Raw genomic sequence first — 22,827 nt, forward strand, 5'->3', positions numbered from 1 at the left:
TTGGTGTACACAGTACCGTGCACCCATAGTGCAGTTGCTACTACTTTTCTGGTGGTGTACACAGTACACAATAGAGTGTAGTGTGGTTTTGCTAATCAAAATATACAGATGTCCGGAAGGCCACCAAGGAGAGGCAGACGCTCACAGGCCACTAAAAGAGGGCAAGCAGGCTCTGTGTCTACAGTCAACAGTTCTGGTCGTGGACACGGTGCACCTTCAGCACGTGGCCGTGGGGCACGCTTGTCCTTTTTTTCCGCAGCTGGCCATGTTATTGAGCCAAAACATGCAGAAGAGTTGGTGGAATGGATAACAAAGCCATCCTCATCCTTCTTATTCTCTGTCACCCAGGCTCAGAGTAGCTTGCCTGGCAAAGCGGCATATTCCATCGGCTCCATGTCAACAGTCACTCCTTCCCTAGTCCCACCATCATGCATGGAGGAGTCCCCCGAACTATTCGACCACAGTGTCGGGTACATGCTGTAGGAGGATGCGCAGCGATTTGAAGGCTCCGATGATGGTACCCAGGTTGAGGAAGGGAGTAATGTGAGCCTAGAGAGAGGGGGTGCCCAAGAAGGACAAGAAACTTGCAGTCATGTTCCCCCAGCTGCAGCATACTGCCAAGTTTGCTCCAGTGACAAGGAGGGAGGGGAGGATGAAATCACTGACTCTACTTGGGTGCCTGATAAAAGAGAGGAGGAGGCACATCTCCAACGAGGCAGGATGCCCTCCAGGGGGCAGCTTAAGGGCAGCCACCCTATTGCATCACACCGCAGAGCTAAGCAGGTGCAGGGTGCTGCTGACTCCCTGCATATTTTGAAAAGTTCTTTGGTGTGGGCCTTTTTTGACATGTGTGCAGCAGATCGCACCATTGCTGTTTGCAACATATGTCTGAAGCGTATCAAGCATGGCCAAAACAGCAGCCGCTTGGGCACCACATGCTTGACCAGACATATGACGACCTCCCATGCAGTCCGTTGGCAACAGCACTTAAAAGACCCACATCAAAGAACAAGGCAGACCTCTCCTTGTTCCTCATCAGCTGGGATCTCCAACCCCACTATACCTCCAGTCCTCTCAGAAACCTGCACTGACAGGAATGAAGGTATAGAAATAGGTGTCCAAGGTACTTGCGGCCAATCTGCTAGCGGTACACCAACATAGGATTTTAGCAGGCAAATTTCCCTACCCCAGTTGCTAAACCATCTAAAGAAATTTGGTCCCAGCCACCCACATGCTCAGCGTCTGAATGCTAGCTTGGCCAAATTGCTAGCACTGCAACTGCTGCCTTTTCAGCTGGTAGACTCTGCCCCCTTTTCGTGAATTTGTGGAATGTGTGGTACCTCAGTGGTTCCCAAACGCCATTTCTTTTCACGGAAGGCCATTCCGGCTCTCTACCAGCATGTAGAAGGCAATGTCTAGACCTCGTTGGACAGGGTGGTCAACAGTAAGGTGAATATAACCGCTGACTCATGGTCCAGCAGGCATGGACAGGGACATTACCTTTTTTTCACGGCGCACTGGGTAACTCTGCTGCCAGCTGGGAAGAATGCAGGACAGAGTTCAGTATTGTTGGAGCTTGTTCCGCCACCAAGACTCCAAAATGCTAGTGGTGATTCTGCCACAGCTCTCTCCTCCACCCCTTCTCTTCTTCTTCCTCTATGGCCTCTTCCTCTGCAGATTTGTCCTCTGAACCAGTGGTGCACCGTAGGTGTTCAAGGGGCTCCGCAAGTACTCAGGCAAAAAGATGCCATGCCACACTGGGGCAGAGATTCTGTCAGCTCTGCAGGGGCAGGCTTAGAGGTGGTTGACGCCACGCCAGCTTCAGCCAGGAATGGTTGTATGCGACAATGGCACCTACCTCCTCTCCGCCCTCCGACAGGGACACTTGACCCATGTTCCCTGTTTGGCTCACGTCCTGAATTTGGTGGTGCAGCGGTTCTTGAGCAGGTACCTGGGCTTACAGGATCTCCTGAGGCAGGCCAGGAAAGTCTGTGGTCATTTCCACCGGTCATATAATGCCAGTGCTCGGCTGGCTGACCTTCAAAGGGAATGCATCTACCAAAGAACCGCCTCATTTGTGACATGTCCACCAGGTGGAACTCAATGTTGGGAATGCTGCAGTGACTGCACACGCAGCAGAGGGCCATCAATGAGTACCTGTGTGAGTATGGCACCAGGACAGGGTCAGGGGAGCTTGACTTTTTTTCGCCACGCTAGTGGCTACTGATCAAGGATGGATGCACTGTCCTGTCACCATCTGAGGACGCCATGAGGATGGTGAACAGTGACAGTGCATGCATCAGTGATACTGTCCCTTATGTCTTCCTGTTGGAGCACACTCTTCGTGGAATAATGGAGAGGGCACTTGTTAGTATTCCTGCAGGCCCGACGATCACACAGGAAGAAGAAGAGGAGGAGGAGGATTGTGTCAGCATGGAGGTGGAGGATAACACTCAGCATCAGCAGCAGTCTTCAAGGGATCGTTTTCAGTCCCCAGAAACCCATGGAGTTCTACATAGCTGGGAGGAGGTGGTTGTGGATCATGTGATTCTTAGTGACCCAGAGGACTCAGGATCGAATGCCTCTGCAAACTTACGCTACATGGCCTCCCTGATCCTGCAAAGCCTGCGAAAGGACCCTAGGATTCGTGGTATCAAGGAGAGGGATCATTACTGGCTGGCAACCCTTCTTGATCGACGTTACAAGGGTAAGGTTGCAGAACTTATCGAGCCTTCGCAGAGGGAGCAGAGGATGAAACATCTTCGGGAGGCCTTGCAGAAAGGTTTGTGCAATGCATTTCCAGAGCCTGGGAGGTTACAATTTCCTGGTGCTGGACAACGTGTTGCTGAGGCTTCGTTCAGTCACAGAAAGAGCAGTGGAGAAGGTGGCCTGCTGACCGATGCCTTCAGACAATTCTTCAGTCCTCAGCGCCAAGATCTGATCAGTTCCAGCAACCATTGCCAACGTCTGAATTAAATGGTGCAGGAATATCTAGGGGCAAGATCAGACTTGGAGACCCTTTTCAACAGAACATCCACTGGGTTACTGGGTCTTGAGGATGGACCACTGGCCAGAGCTTGCTCAATATGCAATTGAGCTACTGGCCTGTCCTGCATAAAGCGTTCTTTCTGAACGCACATTCAGTGCTGCTGGAGGCTTTGTAACCGATCACAGAGTGCACCTATCCACAGACTCTGTTGATCGGCTTACATTCATAAAAATGAATCAGTCTTGGATCACCAGCTACCAAGCACCTGATGCTGATGTAACTGATTGATTTTTCTATGGATGTGGGATCCCTTGAAGACTGCCTATGCTGAGTGACTATCCTATTCCTCCTCAATCTTTATGATGATAGCTTCTAAGAATATTTTTGGTTCAGGGCACCACCAATGCCTAAGGCCCAATTTTTCTGCCCCTGTTTAACAGGGGCAAGTAATTACAATTTTTGATCTAATATTTTACAGCAGGGCCCATTCCTGTGCTCAACAAGAGTATCTGTGAGGCTTTACAGTGTTGTGCCACCACCGCCTAAGGCCCAATTTTTCTACCCCTGGTTAACAGGGGAATGTAATTACAATTTTTGCTCTAATATTTCACAGCTGGGCTCGTTCCTGCACTCAACAAGAGAATCTGTCAGGGGTTACAGTGTTGTGGCACCATCACCACTGCCTAAGGCCTAATTTTTCTGCCCCTGTTTTACAGGGGTGTGTAATTACAATTTTTGATCTAATATTTAACAGCAGGGCCCGTTCTAGCGCCCACCAAGAGTAACTGTGAGGGCTGACAAAATAAACAAAGAAATTACTGCGCTATCATAAGAAACCTCAAAAAATGCAGCAGTTCAACCGTGAAATATTCACAACAGACAATAAAAAGCAAAAAAAAACTGCGCTATATGATAAATTGTGAAAAGAACAATATATGTAATAAATACACATATATTAAATCAATGATCTCAGATAAGTGATGCAAAAACAGCAAAGTTCATTGGTGTAAGGAAAAACAAGAGGAGTCCCTGTGCGGGCTTACTGTGTTCTGGTACCACCAACACCTAAGGCCCAATTTTCCGCTGGCTGTATAGTATATACAGGCAGTCCTCTATTTTCAAACATCCGACTTACAAATGACTCCTACTTACAAACGGAGGGAGACAACAGGAAGTGAGAGGAAATCTACCCCTAGGAAGGGAAATTCTCTCCTGTAAGTGTTAATATGGGAAAAAGGTGTCTCCACTGATGCTTTATCACCAATCCTTGTTTCCCTAATAACCCAAAATTTTCAAAATCCATTTGTCATTGGGACAGAGAGTGAAGTGAAATCTTCTGAACAGGGGCACAGACAGCAAAACAAATGTCACAGGGGTGATAACCCTTCCCTATGTTATCCAAAAAGCTTAAAAATAGATTTTTTTGGCTGGAGCTACACTTAAAAAATTTACCTGTTCCAAATTACAAACAGATTCAACTTAAAAACAAACCTACAGTCCCTATCTTGTTTTTAACTCTGGGACCGCCTGTATACTGCTGTTCAGAGTATATAGGGCCTTTTTTTTAATTTGGGTGTGGGGTTCCCCTTAATATCCATACCAGACCCAAAGGGCCTGGTAATGGGCTGGGGGGAGGACCCATGCCGTTTTTCTCAATGATTTTCATCTATATTGCAGGGACCCGACAATACAATACAGCCACAAGCAGTTTTAAATGACCTTTATTCCTTTAGAAATGTCATTTTGTGCAGGGACTGTTCTAAACACAGAAACAATGCGCCACTTTAAAGGCATACTATAGTCACCCCCCACAGGCAGGATATTTAAAGGAATATTTCACTTTTATTGTTTCACTTTAAGAATTATTAAAATCACTGCTCCCGAAAAAACGTCCGTTTTTAAAACTTTTTTTTGCTTTGATACATGTCCCCTGGGGCAGGACCCGGGTCCCCAAACTCTTTTTATGACAATAACTTGCATATTAGCCTTTAAAATTAGCACTTATTATTTTTCATGTTCGGGTCCCATAGACTTTAACAGTGGTCGCAAGAACTTTTTGTCAGTTCGCATGTTCTGCCGTGAACCGAACCGGGGGGGTGTTTGGCTCATCCTCACTCCTGATCACTGAACTCTGTATCTTGGGCTGTATATGATATACCCCTGACCATTGCACTCTGTACACTGGGGTGTATATTTGTAGCACTGCGCCTAGAGAGCCGCTGGATTTAGAGTTATTCCTGCACAGCCAGGCAACATGCATTTTTCAACTTCCACACAGAGTCAGTAACCAGTCCATGGGCTTGTTTATGTTGTTTTATTGAGGCAAATCAACCTGCATAGGGATGAAGGATTATGGGATGCCCAACTTGAACTTGGTAGAACAATTTGAGGACAAACTTCTTCACTATGCACAACAAGAAATGCAGATCCTGGACTGTACTCTACTCTGGAATATTGGCAGTCTCTAATGGATCAATAGCAAATTTCCTTTTCTTCAGGAGCTCTATGTCCCCTGCGGTGAAACTCACAAAGTCCCAACTGTTGCAGAAAATACCAGCCCACTGGGCAGCCTTGAAAAGTGTCCCAGAGCAAGGGATTTAGATTAGCTGTGACACCGTAACCATAAATTTTGCTAAATGTTGCATCTAGCAGCCCTCACCCTTATTGGCCCTGGGGGTGATAGGTAGAGGTAAGATTGCTGTACAGGTCTTCCCATGCTAGACAAGGTGTCTCCTGGATGAGACTGAAGGGTGGTTAAGGTCTCTCTTCAGCTTCCTCTCCTTCCTTCCTCATCTCCTGCTTGGAGGGAGAGCCCCCCAGCCCTGGGGTCCCCTCCCAGGTCTCACGATCCTCAGCTCAGCTCTCCATCTTTCACCTGACAACAACCCCTGCTGAACATGCTTTTCAATATTCATGGGCCCATCTTACCACCCTAGCAGGCCCCCCGCCAGGGGATCGGTCAATCTCCCATAAATTCTCAGATCCCTGCCTCCGCCCACTAGCTTCTAGAAGTTTCTTTGGACCCCCAGAACCAGGGGGAGGAGATAGAGGCCTGGTCTGCAGAGCCTTCCAGCCTTTAATGTGTTAATGTGAGCTAGATGGAATCGCTCTCGTGTGGTCACACTCTAAACATTAGAGCTCCCCCTAGCTGCAACCTGGTAATAACATTGCTAGGAGGTCTATTCATTTAGCTGCAACATATTTCCCATCTATATATAAATGTCTCCTGACATTTAGGGGTCTATTCATAGAAAATCTGCATAGTAATTCACCTGGTGAATTTTTCATTATAAATCTTAGGTTGGTGTAATATTGTTGGTTTAATGAACTCATGTTCTCTGATGTCTACTGTAGTGATAAGTGCATGAGTATGATATCTCAGTTATTTGTATGAAGTCGTGCCTGACAAGGAAACTAAGAGGGTCGGCCTCATAAAAAGAATAGTTGGATAAGTGTGAGAAGCCTTTGCCGAGCCGTGACGTATTCTGTCCGAAATGTAACGAACACAGTAATTTCATATGATGGTCAGCGCCATCTACTGGCCTGATGTTGTAATTTTCCTGGAATACCTTCATCGGGAGCGATGGTAATACCGCATTATGGCCACTAGGTGATAACCATAGGAAATCACTGTATTAGATAAAATACGGGCAATATTCGTCCCAGCTGGGTGTATGCTGCTCACATTTGTTCAATGGTGTTTTTAAAAAAAATAGACCTCTAATTGTCTGTGGAGGTTTACACCCCAAAATGTACTCAGCCAATGAGAGGTAAGGACTCCATTTTTATTTTTCTCCAGCTATCAATGGCCGACACGGTACAACACTTCATCCATGTCTTTGGTGATCTCTGATCTCCTTATCAACTGTTTCTTACATGATGAAGATCAGCCATGGAGTATATCTGAGGTGTATATCAGGGTGTGCTTCTTCCCCACATGTCCAGCAACATATATATATACAAGACATTTCCCACACTCAAGGCACTAATACACCTCGAGGATTGTGTGGGACCCCTGATGTACAGGAAGACAGGACTTCAGTGAGGAACAATTCCTTCACTCAGGACAGGAATATGGCTTCTCCCCCGTGTGAGATCTCTGATGTTTGTTAAGCTTGGACTTCTGTGAAAAGTATTCCCCGCACTCAGAGCATGAATATGGCTTCTCCCCCGTGTGCGATCTCTGATGTGTGTAAAGTTTGGACTTATCTGAAAAAGATTTCCCGCACTCAGGACAGATAAATGGCTTCTCCCCCGTGTGAGACCTCTGATGTGTGGCAAGTATTGATTTTTTTACAAAACATTTCCCGCACACAGAACAGGAATAAAGCTTCTCACCCGTGTGCAGTCTCTGATGATAAATAAGAGTGGACTTCTCTAAAAAACATTTCCCGCACTCAGAACAGCAAAAAGGCTTCTCCCCCGTATGAGAACGTTGATGTATGACAAAACGTGATTTATATAAAAAACATTTCCCGCACTCAGGACAGGAATACGGCTTCTCAACTGTGTGAGACCTCTGATGTGTGACAAGAGTTGATTTAAGACCGAAGCATTTCCCGCACTCAGGGCAGGAGTACGGCTTCTCCCCCTTGTGAGAATTCTGATGTGTGACAAGTTTGGATTTTTTTACAAAACATTTCCCACACACAGAACAGGAATATAGCTTCTCACCCGTGTGCAGTCTCTGATGATATTTAAGAGTGTACTTCTCCAAAAAACATTTCCCGCACTCTGAACAGCAAAAAGGCTTCTGCCCCGTGTGAGAAAGTTGATGTCTAACAAAATGTGATTTATATAAAAAACATTTCCCGCACTCAGGACAAGAATACGGCTTCTCACCTGTGTGAGATCTTTGATGTGTGGCAAGAGTTGATTGACGTCCGAAGCATTTCCCACACTCAGGGCAGGAATATGACTTCTTTCCCGTGTGCGATCTCTGATGGCTGTCAAAATTGCATTTCTTTGAAAAACATTTCCCGCACTCAGTGCAGGAATACGGCTTCTCCCCTGTGTGAGATTTATGATGTATGGAAAGTGTATACTTGTTTGAAAACCACTTACCGCACTCAGGGCAGGAAAGTGGTTCCTCAGGATAAGAGGAATACGATGGTCCGGCACCATCCCTCACAGTCTGAGGTTCCTCAGGATAAGAGGAATACAATGGTCCGGCACCGTCCCGCACAGTCTGAGGTTCCTCAGGATAAGAGGAATACGATGGTCCGGCACCGTCCCGCACAGTCTGAGGTTCCTCAGGATAAGAGGAATACGATGGTCCGGCACCGTCCCGCACAGTCTGAGGTTCCTCGGGATAAGAGGAATACGATGGTCCGGCACCGTCCCTCACAGTCTGAGGTTCCTCAGGATAAGAGGAATACAATGGTCCGGCACCGTCCCGCACAGTCTGAGGTTCCTCAGGATAAGAGAAATACGATGGTCCGGCACCGTCCCGCACAGTCTGAGGTTCCTCAGGATAAGAGGAATACGATGGTCCGGCACCGTCCCGCACAGTCTGAGGTTCCTCAGGATAAGAGGAATATGATGGTCCATCTACACTGTGTGGTGCCGGATGGACATTTGAGGTAGTCGGGTTTTCTCCTGGACTATACTGTGTGATGTCCTCATTTTCTACTTTACAGTCTGGAGACAAAGTGAGACAATCCTCTGAGGTTTTCCTCATCTCCCGTCCATCTACTAAAATAGAAATACAAAGATTATTACTAGACATGAGCAGATTGGTTCCCCTAAACCAGGACTCCGCTCACATCAGGCAGCTTTGTCTCTGAGGATCATACAATTCCACCCTCAAGGTAACTAGTAAATGGGTCCTCTGATCTCCTACCAGTTCATTTCTTTCCTATATTTTTGGGTAGCACTACACTGACTTATCCCATTTGTATCATTAGGTAGGTGGGGTGGAATCACCTATATGGTGTGAGCTTGCAACCCAGTTTGGTTATTTGGGTGACTGCACAGATTGTTTTTTGTGTTAACCAATGAGAACTGTCCTTTATAAAAGTGACAGTGATGAGGGGATTATAGGACGAGTGTCCCCACCCCCTCCATCACTTATTGCCACCTTCGCGACCCAAGAAGTCCTGCACTTCCTTATTTAGTCCATGATTTGGTCATGAATATCAGCGGAGCTGAGCCCCACCAGAGGTCAGAGAGTGAGGATGGGGGGAGAACAACCAAGGTGAAGACTGGACTGATCCTGAAGACCACCATCATTGGGTTATTGACTCCTCCCCCATCATCACTTTCTGTTTAAGGTTCCAAAGTGTCACGATGTTATCACATTATTAACATGTAAAAGTCTGTGCTCCAATCAAATCATCAGATATAAAATGCCCAGCTGGTAGAAAATGGGTGTAACAAAAGAGAATACATATTATGTGTATATATATATATATAGTAGTGTGTAGAGGGGAGAGAACAGAAGTCAGGAGTATGTAATGTACAACATATTATATATAGTGCAGGGGTCAGGAGTATGTAATGTACAACATATTATGTATATTGCAGGGGTCAGGAGTATGTAATGTACAACATAGACTATATAGTGAAGGCATTAGGACTATGTAAAGTACAATATAAATCAGGGCTCAAAATTTCAAGTCCTGAGCTACTAGCCAGGCCTCAAGGGTTACTCGCCACCAGTTGCCCCGCCCAACCCGTACCTTGCCCCGCCCCTAATTTTGCCTCAAATCACGCCCTCATAAATCATCTCGTGAAATGACACTTAAATGTTTTATGCAAAATTAAGTTACAAAAATAAATATTAACAACAACTTTACAGTTCCCCTCAGCACAGCCTCACCTGTGCCCATCAATGCAGTGTGACCTGTGCCCATCATTGCAGCCTCACCGTGTCCCCATTGCAGCCGCACTGCGTGCAACATTGCAGCCTCACCGCTCTCAACACTGCAGCCTCACCATGCCAACTTTGCAGCCTCACCGTGCCCAACATTGCAGCCTCACCGTGCCCAACATTGCAGCCTCACCATGCCAACATTGCAGCCTCACCGTGCCCAACATTGCAGCCTCACCGTGCCCAATATTGCAGCCTCACCGTGCCCATCATTGCAGCCTCACCGCGCTCAACACTGCAGCCTCACCGTGCCCCCATTGCAGCCTCACCGTGCCCAACATTGCAGCCTCACCGTGCCCAACATTGCAGCCTCACCGTGCCCAACATTGCAGCCTCACCGTGCCAACATTGCAGCCTCACCATGCCAACATTGCAGCCTCACCGTGCCCAACATTGCAGCCTCGCCGTGCCCAACATTGCAGCCTTGCTGTGCCCAACATTGCAGCCTCACCGTGCCCATCATTGCAGCCTCACCGTGCCCAACATTGCAGCCTCACCGTGCCCAACATTGCAGCCTCACAGTGCCCAACATTGCAGCCTCACCGTGCCCAACATTGCAGTTTCACCGTGCCCAACATTGCAGCCTCACCGTGCCCAACATTGCAGCCTCACTGCACGCAACATTGCAGCCTCACCGTGCCAACAATGCAGCCTCACCGTGCCAACATTGCAGCCTCACCGTGCCAACATTGCAGCCTCACCGTGCCAACATTGCAGACTCACTGTGCCCCCATTGCAGACTCACTGTGCCCCCATTGCGGACTCACTGTGCCAACATTGCAGCCTCACCAGGGCGGGGGAAGAGAGAGAGTGGGCCGGCTCATGACTGGAGGAAGAGGAGAGCCGGAGATCAGAGAGCGCGAATAGCACGCTGTTACAGCTTACATGAAATTGATTCTGCTCTGTTCGCCGTGACACACAGCCCCGCCTCCTCCTAACCCCGCACCTGTGATAGACAGAACACATTCCAGCATTGGACCGGCATTCTGTCTATCACAGGCGTGGGGTTAGGAGGAGGCTGGGCTTTGTGTGACGGCAAGCAGAGCAGAGGCAATTTCAATGTAAGCTGTAACAGCATGCTATACCGCTCGGTGACCCCGTGGTTCTCCTCTTCCTCCATGCTCTCTTCCACTGGGGCGATCACTGGGAGAATGGCAACCGATCAACCCCACCCGCCGGCGGTGCTTGCCCCCCCACTCCCAGGCAGCCAAGCTTCTCGCCAGCCCTCATTTTCCACTCGCAAAATGCGAGTAGGCGAGTGGAAAATTTGAGGGCTGATATAAATTATATAGTGAATGTATTTGCTATTAATGACCCACCTGTGCTGATCTCTGTAGGAGTGTCCTCCTCTACAAATGTCCCCGTTATTCCATCCTCCTCCATAGACTGCTGATCATCCCTCACATACATCTCTTCTTCTTCTGCTCTAACCTCAAATTCTATATCGACTGGATCTCCATGCTAAACCAAGAGAATGAAAGAAACATAAAATGTAATATTGTGACATCACATACAGAAAAGATCTACACATCATCTCACAAGTCCATGTCCCAGATGTTCCGTTCAACCAACCTTGCAATGGAGAGGGATGTTGTGATCTTCCTGTGTGGAATCCCGGGAATACAGAAGACCTCCCCCTTCCATATACTGCTGAGCTCCACTCATCGACATCTCATCTTCTTCCTCTTTAACCTCAGCTTTGATGTCCTTCAGTTTCTCTTCCTAAACCCCAAAGACGATAGAATAAGTGTAAAACGGAACAAGAGATTACATAGAAGAATGTCCTGTCAGAGCTTGGAATCATTATTTAGGTCTTCATGCTCAGTCACATCTACCTGATGAAGGTGAGGGATGGTGTGATCTTCCTGTGTGGAATCACGGGAATACAGAGTATGTGGACATCTCTCTGGTGGGTTTCCATGACTGGATCCATCTGTAGGAAACACACACACTGACTGAATACATTGTTTCTATGTGTTTATCAGATGATGGGGGATCTAGGTGGACCTTCCGTACTGCTCTCTCCTTTACAATAAAGTCTCCTCTTACCTGGTGATGTGAGGGGCGGCTGATTCTCCATCATGACGTCCTTGTAGAGATCCTTGTGTCCTTCTAAATACTCCCACTCCTCCATGGAGAAATAGACAGTGACATCCTGACACCTTATAGGAACCTGACACACACAATGATACAGTCACCATCCAGACACATCCCTTGTCTGTTACTGGATAATGTCCCAGAATTCCCAGCACCGCTCACCTCTCCTGTCAGCAGCTCCATCATCTTCTTGGTGACTTCTAGAACCTTCTGCATGTTGTGTCTCTCGGGTTTTAGGGAGTCACATGGAGGCACTGTGATGGTCATATGATCACCTGACTTCAAAAGAGGAATTCTCTGTATTGGAGAACCAATAGGAATATCATGTTAGAATCCCAGAATCCTCCTCACCTCTCTGGTCAGGTCTGTGTTTAATTAACCATTTCCTGACCGGGCCATGGCAACTGCATGGTTGGCTTATTCTGGGAGGGCGTACAATTGGCGTGTACCTGGGAATGTCTGTGACCGTCAGGGCCTCGGGACCCGGAGCATCACGGAGCAGGTTAAAGTGCCAATGACAGCGGCTCTTTACCACGTGATCATTCCGTCCATCGAGGGAGCGATCACTTGTCAACAAACTGGCGTCATGTCTGGTTAAGCTCCTCCCCTCTCCTCACACTGATCCGTGAGGAGTGTGAAGCGAGGCGGAAGCCGGTGCAGCAGCGCTTGTGGGCTGGATCTGAAGTGCCCACGGAGCTGATCACTGCTCATCCATGCCTATCCATGCCAATTCATGCTCATCTATGGCTCATTCATGGCTCATCCATGCCACATCAGTGCTCATCAATTCCCATCCATGCCAATTCATTCTCATCTATGGCTCACTCATACCTATCCATGGCTCATTCATGCTTCATCCATGCCACATTAATGCTCATCTGTGCCCATCCGTGCCACATCAGTGCTCATCCGTGCCACATTAGTGCTTATCCGTGGCACATCAGTTCTCATCCATGACACATCAGTGCTCATCCATGACACGTCAGTGCTTATTGGTGCCACATAGGTGCTCATCCATGCCACATAAGTGCACATCAGTGCTCATCAGTGCCACATCCATACCACATCAGTGCTCATCCGTGCCACATCCCTACCACATCAGTGCTCATCTGTGCCACATCCATGCCACATCAGTGCTCATCCGTGCCACATCAGTGCTCAACTGTGCCACATCCATGCCACATCAGTGCTCATCCATGCCACATAAGTGCTCATCTGTGCCAAATCCATGTCACATCAGTGCTCATCCATGCCACAACAGTTCTCATCCGTGCCACATCAGTGCTCATCAGTTCCACATCAGTTCTCATCCAAACCACATCAGTGCCTCACAAAAGTGTAATAGGTGGTTGAGAAATGAGATGTGTAATTTACGCTCCTAGAACACCCGATGGTGCTATCTGCATGTCGGGCCTCTGTATGTGGCCAGGCTGTGTAAAAGTCTCACACATGTGGTATCGCCGTACTTGGGAGGAGGAGTAGAATGTGTTTTGGGGTGTAGTTGCAACTATGTATATGCTGTGTGTGAGAAATAACCTGTTAATATGACAGTTTTGTGAGAAAAATAAATAAATAAATCTTCATTTTGCAAAGAATTGTTGGAAAAAATTACAACTTCAAGAAACTCATCATGCCTCTTACTAAATACCTTGAAATGTCTACTTTCCAAAAAGGGGTCATTTTGGGGGTATTTGTACTTTCCTGACTTGTTAGGGTCTCAAGAAATGAGATAGGCCATCAGTGCATCAGGTATGATCAACATTCAGTGATTGGCACCATAGCTTGTAGACTCTAAAACCTTTACACAGACCAAATAAGATACACTGATTTTGGATATTTTTACCAAAGATATGTAGCAGCATAAATTTCGGCCAAAGTTTAGGAAAAAAAAATACTAATTTGCAAATTTTATAACAGAAATAAAGAAAAATTCATTTTTTTACACAAATTTTGGTCTTTTTTCATTTCAATAAAAAAAAAAAACCCAGCGGTGATTAAATACCACCAAAAGAAAGCTCTATTTATGTGAAAAAAAGGACAAAAATTTTATATGGGTACAGTGTTGCATGACTAAGTAAATGTCATTCAAGGTGTGACAGCACTGAAAGCTGAAAATTGGTCTGGTTAGGAAGGGGGTTTAGGTGCCCAGTGGGCAAGTGGTTAGTAGAGATAAGAGTGATGTCATGTGACCTCCCAGAATCCTCCTCACCTCTCCGGTCAGCAGGTAGATGATCTCCAGGGTGAGGTTTAGGATCTTCTCAGTCATGTGACTCTGGTCCTCCTCCATCCTCATCGGTGCCATCATTTGATCTATACAGGTCTCCTTGTAGACGGATAACTTTGGGGAATGAAAGTAAGAATTATTTGGATGGTATTGGTCACACAATAATAGGATAGTGTTTGTTACATTTTCAAGGTCCCGGGACCCTACTGGCCCACCAGATCAGAAATTCCCTTTTCTCTGTTGGGTTTGTTTTGTTTCTGAGCTGGTTTTGATTGGTTTTAGATCTGCAGACAAGGAATGATAAATATGATTCTTCTTCTGTCTTCTTGATTTGCTCTGAGGCAGTGCCTTGAAGTCAATGTAGGGTCATCATGATGTCCAGGAAGGGGAACTTGCTGACTTTTGGCCGGGGTTCTGGGCTAATCCGGATAATTGGCAGAACTCCAACTGCAAGGCTCCAATCTCTGGCAGCCTGCTGACTGATAGGAGTGATGTCATTGACAAGGATGATGTTGGTGAAGTGGAGGGCTGTGGGGGGGAGGATTTTGTGCTCATCCCTCCAATGGCAGCCCAATGTGGGTAGGAGGAGAACAGCAGGGGTGAGGGGATTGTTCTCTTAGTTGCCAAGTATACTGTAGTATCCAGGACCTTGTACAGAGTGGTGGTGGGTTCCTGGAGTTCTGGACTCCTGTACCCGACTCTGACACAGTCTATGTCATGGGAAGGTATTGGACAGCTCCCTCAGACCCACAACACGGGCCTGCTAAATGAGTCTGCGCACACAGATCCTCTAACAACGAGTGCGTACCCAGGGTGAAGGACTTCCCTTCTTCATTCTACTTGATATCCTGGAACATATTACTTGACCAGTAACATGGGAAGAAGCTGAAGGGTGCCTTCATTTCCTGGCAGGAGCTTTGAAAAGTGCAGGTAGGAGGACCATCATTGATCAAGAGCCCCTCCCTCCATACCTTGGAAGTCCCCTGAGCCCTACAGCCTCCTCTTCCCTCAGAGCCCTGAAGCCTGACTAACCCCTCGCAGTCCTTCAGAATCACCATCATCTCAGAGGCCCCCCGGAGTCTTTAACCCTATTACCCCCTCACAGCCTCTCAGGACCATATTACTAGAATTTATCTCCAAAATGAAGACAATGCTCCGGCGGCCCCATAATTGGGGGAATGTTCTGACCCTGAAGGGGTTAATCTAGGTTTCCACACCATATATATGTGTGTGTATCATCATCTACATGAGATAAAAGACATCACAGTGACTACGGAGGAAGAGGGCGGACATGACAGGGGGGGTTATTGGGTGTAAACAGAAAATAGGATCTTATTACCTCTGCTGCAAAGTTCCAGCAATGTCTCCTCTCTACTTCCTCCCGCCTCACCTCTGACCTGGAACTTTCTGTCTGCTCCTGACATCACTTCTTGTCAGTACCTGACATCACTTCCTGTCAGTACCTGACATCACTTCCTGTCTTCCATAGAGATTTCCTATCATAGTAGAAGTGAGGTCCCCACCTTGTGGAGCTCAGAAGAACTGCAGCCCAGAGAAACATCTCATAGTGTGCTCTCATCTCCACTCCCACCAAGGGAAATAAAAATATATTACTGCCTAGTCCAGCCTTTCTACGCCAGGGTTCCTCCAAAGGTCTCCAATAGTTCTTTGAGAAATGAACAGTTTCTGTTTCTCAGTGGAGATGAGCTTGGGTTTGGGTTGACCATAGGTTTGACCCAAACCCAAACTGTCACAGTTCATCAAATTGGTAAACTAAATGGTTATCTATGGCCTGTGCACCCACTCACCTCCTGTTTAGAGCTAGTTAGTCTCCTAGCTAGACCCTCCCCTCTTCTTCCTTGTGTACTCGGTCAATGTTAGTTTTTTCACAGAAACAGGCTTAGGAAAGTCATTGTCTTCCTACTCCAGGAGGCAGTGTTAGGTTAGTACAACTTGTTTACTAATGTGATTGGGTACCTTTCTCCACCTGTCCTCCTGTTTAGAGCTAGTTTGTTTAGCACTAGATAGCCCATTTTCTCCTTTCACGTTCCCTCAGTCAGTGATAGTTTATCATAGAGACAGGGCTTAGGAAAGTCATTGTCTTCTTACCCTTCAAAAGACTGGAAAAAAAATCATCTGTGCTGTAACTGTCTGAAGTATTGTTGGGTTGGATTCAACTTCAGTGTCTTATTAAAAAGTTAAGCTGCCTGTGGATGGTGCCAAGTCAGCAGGTGACCATACTGTCAGGACAGACTGGGTCTAAGGAGTTATGTCAATGCATGAAGCAGCATAACCACAGAACAAGTGGTGATATCACTGAAATAATTGCCCAAACATGGCCACTGGCCATATCAGGCAATGATGTCACCACCATCCCACCCCTTTTTATGCAGCTGATGACAGACCCCCCCCCCCCCCCCTCATAAAAAAGGTTATATTCATGTACACATTTTGGCTTCTGGATGGGGCCTCTTCTTCTCTGCAATTCCACCAAGGTGTCATTGTGGAAAGGATGTAGATGTCTCATTTTTTATCTCTCCACTTTAGGGCTAGTACCTCTTCATTCTGCATACTGGCTACTTCCCCATTTTAATTTCTCGGTGACCAATCTCTGTGGGAAGCCCTTGCGGTTGGTCCGTACTGTCCCACAGGCCACAGTCTTCTTTATATACAGATGGCTGGAAAAGTGGGAGACTTGTGTAGAAATTGTCTACATATAGGTGGTAACCCTTCCCAAGCAATGGTTCGATCAGCTGGCAGACAATTTTGCCACTTGTTCCCATATAGGTAGGGCATCCTAGGTATTGCTTGATGCCAAGTCTTCCGGTGAAGTGTACTAGGGATTCATCAGGCCCATGTTGAGGGTTAGGCCAAGAAAAAATTTTAATTCTTCTACAGTGAGGGGTTTCCAAACAAAAGGGTGGGCATAGGAGGAATCTGGATTGTTTGCTATATGTTGTCTGGTGTACAGATTACACTGCTCCACAATGTAATTGAGGAGATCATTAGTAAAAAATAAATGGAAATAATAAATTGGGGTTACATTTTCCCATTGTATTTGAGGGCCTGACTGGGCTGTAAAAGGTGGAATTACAGGTTCTACTAAAGTATTGGGCAGCCATGTTGGATACAGTAGAAAGTCTTGGAGGCTAGTATGGTCCCTCTGATGAGAGTAATGGAACAGGTGGAAACTATTGACAGGACTTCCCTGCTGAATGAGATCCCCAGGGAAGACAATAAGGGACCTTCTCTACCATTTATTACCAACTTTTCCACACAACATCGCCAAATCAAGAACATTTTTCGCAAGCATTGGCATTTACTAGAAAATGATAGAGTTATTAAAACTATTTTACCTAAGAAACCACAGATTGTATTTAGGGGAGTCCCATCTCTACGGGATAAGACTGCCCCCAATGTGGTTGACCCACCGACCAAAAAGGTATCGTTTTTCCAGAATCTCTCTGGCTACCACCAGTGTCGCAGGTGTCAGATTTGCTCACAAATGTAAACAAAGAAAAACTGAATCCTTCATTTCACATAGTACATCAAGGGAACACAAAATAGAGCCCTTTGTCACATGCAGCACAAAGGGCGTTGTGCATTTATTGCAATGCCCATGTGGTCTGCAATATACAGGCAGGACTAAAAGACCTATGCAAGTCCGTCTTGGAGAACACATCACCAACATAAAAAATGGTTTTCAATTCCACTCTGTGTCTAAGCATTATGCTTTACATCATAATCGCAATCCTGCAATTACCCTCTTTTTGGGCATTGATAGGTACAGTGCTCACTGGAGGGGCGGTTCACTGGTTAGAGAGCTGTCTAGACTTGAAATGGCATGGATCCATCGGGTCCGGTGCTACACTCCTTACGGTCTTAATATTGATACTGATGTAAATGCCTTCATTGATAACAGTTAGAAAACCATATTTTGGCCCCACTCTGAGCTCATGGTTGACCAAATATTTGTTTAGAGGGTTACAAGAATATGAGGCCCATTACGTTATGCCTCTCATGGGGAAACAACCTATCAGAAGGGGGATTTGAGGTTACACTTCTTATTCTCCCTTAAGAGGATTATTTATATCAAATCACCAGGGTGGCCCCACCTCAATTTCAATTTTTGCTTTCATTTTTGCTCCAATCTCTTTGGGGATAATATATATGCTTTTTTTTTTTTTTTTTTTTTCCAATTTAATCAATTTCATTCCCTCCCATCAGATTTGATTGATATACCGATTGTTTAGTATTCATCAGGTAGACCTCCTTTGGGGAACTTCTGAATAACATATAATATATGTAGGGATGAGCCGAACACCCCCCTGTTCGGTTCGCACCAGAACCCGGTGACCCCGCCCCCCTCTGACGCACGGTGACTTGACGGGACTTCCCTGTGACATCACGGGGAATGCCACAGGTAAGTCCCGTCATGTCCCATGCGTCAGAGGGGGGCGGGGTCACCGGGTGGCCCCGCCACCCGTTATTTAAGAACTGTCAGACGAGGAGCGCCGTCACACAGCGGAAGCCTCCCTCCATGCCAGCATGGGTGCAGAGCGGCCTGGAGAAGAAAATGAAGAAGAGAAGAAAAGAAGAAGAGAAGAGCGGGAGCCTCCCCCCATGCCATGGGTGCGGAGCGGCCCGAGGAGAAGAAGATAGAAGACGCCGCGGAGGAGATGCTGGACGAGAACGCCGGAGGAAGAACCAGAAGATTAAGGAAGATAGAAGAAAGAAGAAGCATTTAAATAAAGGAATTGTCAAAAACTGTCTCTTGTAATTTTTAACATTTTTGACAGTTTTTTAGTGAAATGGTAGGGGTAAGTACCCCCTTACCATTTCACACGGGGGGGGCCGGGATCTGGGGGTCCCCTTGTTAAAGGGGGCTTCCAGATTCCGATAAGTCCCCCGCCCGCAGACCCCCACAACCACCGGCCAGGGTTGTGGGGATGAGGCCCTTGTCCTCATCAACATGGGGACAAGGTGTTTTGGGGGGCTACCCCAAAGCACCCTCCCAATGTTGAGGGCATGTGGCCTGGTACAGTTCAGGAGGGGGGGCCGCACTCTCGCCCCCCCCTCTTTTCCTGCGGCCTGCCAGGTTGCGTGCTCGGATAAGGGTCTGGTATGGATTTTTGGGGGGACCCCACGCCGTTTTTTTTTTTTTTTGCGTGGGGTTCCCCTTAAAATCCATACCAGACCCTTCAGGTCTGGTATGGAATTTAGGGGGAACCCCACGTCATTTTTTTTTAAAATTTTGGCTGGGGTTCCCCTTAATATCCATACCAGACCTGAAGGGCCTGGTATTTAATTTAGGGGGACTCCCACGTCATTTTTTTTTTAAATTTTGGTTCGGGGTTCCCCTTTGGGGAATTCCCATGCCGTTTTTATCAATGAACTTCTATGTGTATTGTCGGCAATGCAATAGCCGCGGGTAGTTTTAAATGGGTTTTTTCCTTCAAAATGTCATTTTGCTGTCAGACTGTTCTAAACACAGGAAACATGCGCCCCTTTACAGGCATACTATAGACACCCCTCAGGTACGAAATTTAAAGGGATATTACACTTTTATTGTTTGACTTTAAGCATTATTAAAATCACTGCTCCTGAAAAAACGGCCGTTTTTAAAACTTTTTTTTGCATTGATCCATGTCCCCTGGGGCAGGACCCAGGTCCCCAAACACTTTTTATGACAATAACTTGCATATTAGCCTTTAAAATTAGCACTTTTGATTTCTCCCATAGACTTTTAAAGGGTGTTCTGCGGCATTCGAATTTGCCGCGAACACCCCAAATTGTTCGCTGTTCGGCGAACTTGCGAACAGCCAATGTTCGAGTCGAACATGTGTTCGATTTGAACTCGAAGCTCATCCCTAAATATATGTATAATCTAGGTGTATATCCCGATTTATTATTTTGGATCCCTTACCACGATGCGATTTTTAGGGGAGGATGAATCATTAGACTTTTTTTTGTTCTCCTCCTTATGTTTAATATTACATATCCCTCGGTAAACCTGGGATCTGAGACATGTGCCTAGGATATTCACATTTTGTACATAGTAATTAGTCAAAGTCTTTTATTATATAAATAGTGCCCCTTCCTTCAGGGCATGTATTTTGTTTGCACTCAAATCCTTGAAGTTCTCAGTCCTTTAAGATTACTATGATCACCCTAATTGGCATTGTTAATTTAAGCTTCACGTAATATTTTAGATTAATAACCTTTATCATCTATATATTGATTGATGAGGAAGCTTGTTTTTGTTTTTCATTTTTAATAGGGTCTCATGGTTGCTGTCCATGAGGTCGAACGGATATTATAGATGTTTTTATTGACATATTACTGCAACCTACTCAGCTATGTCGGGGAAGGGTGTTTTTCCCTCTTGTAATATGGTGCTTTCAGCCGCGGGACACCCGGTACTCAGAGCTGGTAGAGCGAAGGGCGTTTGCCCTCTTGTAAAATGGCGACAACAGCCGCGGGACAACTTGAGCTCAGATGGGGGCGTTCCGGGGAGTTGACAGGATATTTATAGTTGGTGAGTCAGCACGCCGCCCGTGCCCCTGGAAGACGTCAGGTGTGACGAAACGGCGTAGGGAGGAGCGGCGTGCTGACGTCAACACTAACCTCGCTGATCCCGGAAGCGACGGGCAGCAGACTGGAGCCGGCCGGCTATTGATTCCAAACGAATTTCTATTTTAACATTGTAAGTGCATTTCTGTTTTTATAATAAATATTCTTAAACTTGTTACGCTATGGGAGATTTCTTTATCTGTAATTCCATGGGGACCGAGTATCCATCTACTACTTAGAAGATTCCTGTCGGGGAGACCTTAATTGGGATCCGTTGGCAGCTTAAAACCTGAGGCTGGGGTTGACAGCCATCCGCCCGTATGATCTCCTAAATAGAGATCAAAGGAGTCGGTAAGGGGCAGTGTATTTATAGGTGGAGGATACTTTCTGTCATCACAATTTCCTTGAAGATAAAGTTGCATGCCATTCACGTTTTGGATGACTGTCATTCATCTCTGTGCAAAAGGATAATTTACTCTCATGAACTATTTACTTTATGCACTTTGCGATTGGACTATTGTTTTGTTCATTTGTTCTATTCAACAGATTTATTTGAACTATGAGAATGAATATTGATTTTTCACTATGAATTCATCACATGTGGATGTTCATTTTCACTCTTACAATTGATCACATCAATGTATTTTTATTTTTATCGTTTATTTCTCACTAATTGCAGTGCAGCTATTTTTTTTGATTTATAGTATGGTCCCTGCCTCGTTGTGGATGGGACGCCCCGTTGCTAGCATCTGGCCTATCCTCTAGGAATGTTGCCCTGCTTTTGCTTGCCACTGCACAAGGACTTGCAGAACTGCTGGTGGATGCCTGCCTATCCTGGAGTGCTGCGCTGCTGGTGGATGCCTATTTATTATCCTGGAGTGCTGCGCTGCTGGTGGATGCCTATTTATTATCCTGGAGTGCTGCGCTGCTGGTGGATCCCTATCTATTATCCTGGAGTGCTGCGCTGCTGGTGGATCCCTATCTATTATCCTGGAGTGCTGCGCTGCTGGTGGATGCCTATCTATTATCCTGGAGTGCTGCGCTGCTGGTGGATGCCTATCTATTATCCTGGAGTGCTGCGCTGCTGGTGGATGCCTATCTATTATCCTGGAGTGCTGCGCTGCTGGTGGATGCCTATTTATTATCCTGGAGTGCTGCGCTGCTGGTGGATCCCTATCTATTATCCTGGAGTGCTGCGCTGCTGGTGGATGCCTATCGATTATCCTGGAGTGCTGCGCTGCTGGTGGATGCCTCTCTATTATCCTGGAGTGCTGCGCTGCTGGTGGATGCCTATCTATTATCCTGGAGTGCTGCGCTGCTGGTGGATGCCTATCTATTATCCTGGAGTGCTGCGCTGCTGGTGGATGCCTATCTATTATCCTGGAGTGCTGCGCTGCTGGTGGATGCCTATCTATTATCCTGGAGTGCTGCGCTGCTGGTGGATGCCTATCTATTATCCTGGAGTACTGCGCTGTTGGTGGATGCCTGCCTATTATCCTGGAGTGCTGCGCTGCTGGTGGATGCCTATCTATTGTCCTGGAGTACTGCGCTGTTGGTGGATGCCTATTATCCTGGAGTGCTGCACTGCTGGTGGATGCTTCAGGTTTTATTGCACTGCTGCTGGTGGATGCCTGCACCTGATCATTTCTCCTGAGCTTCTTTGTTAGGATTCTGTCCTCCTCAGTTTCCATTTCAGAGCCACTGCTTTCTACTGGCTCATAGTCACTATCCCAGTCTGATGGAGAGAGTTCCCCACTACTCTCGTCCGACATACTCTGGAGTATCTAGAGAGCCTCCTCGCTACTGTATAATCTTTTAGCCATGTGGACAGATATGATCACAGACAGATGTGTTACAGATGTTTATGACTGGGATGTGGCAGATGTTCACAGACAGATTTGGCAGATGTCATCACTGAGATGTGGCAGATGATCATGGGCAGATGTGCGCCAGATGATCGCATATGTATATGATGATCGCGGACAGTTGTGGCAGATTATTATGGACAGTTGTGCGCCAGATGTGGCAGAGTATTACGGGCACAAAAAACAAACATTGTCATTATAGATCCTG

At 46.6% G+C, this 22,827-nt stretch overlaps 1 protein-coding gene across 1 annotated transcript in view; it reads right to left on the reverse strand.

Moving 5' to 3' along the window:
• Positions 1–4,374: 4,374 nt before the first annotated feature.
• Positions 4,375–22,827, reverse strand: part of LOC141105169 (uncharacterized) — a 53,528-nt gene continuing 35,075 nt past the window's right edge. The window contains exon 11 of the mRNA XM_073595060.1: positions 4,375–7,991. Within this exon, the coding sequence (XP_073451161.1) occupies positions 7,047–7,991 (945 nt within the window). The 3' untranslated portion in view covers positions 4,375–7,046. The remainder of the gene's footprint in view (positions 7,992–22,827) is intronic.

The sequence above is a fragment of the Aquarana catesbeiana genome, linkage group LG08 (genome assembly GCF_042186555.1).
Source record: "Aquarana catesbeiana isolate 2022-GZ linkage group LG08, ASM4218655v1, whole genome shotgun sequence".
Lineage (NCBI taxonomy): Eukaryota > Metazoa > Chordata > Amphibia > Anura > Ranidae > Aquarana > Aquarana catesbeiana.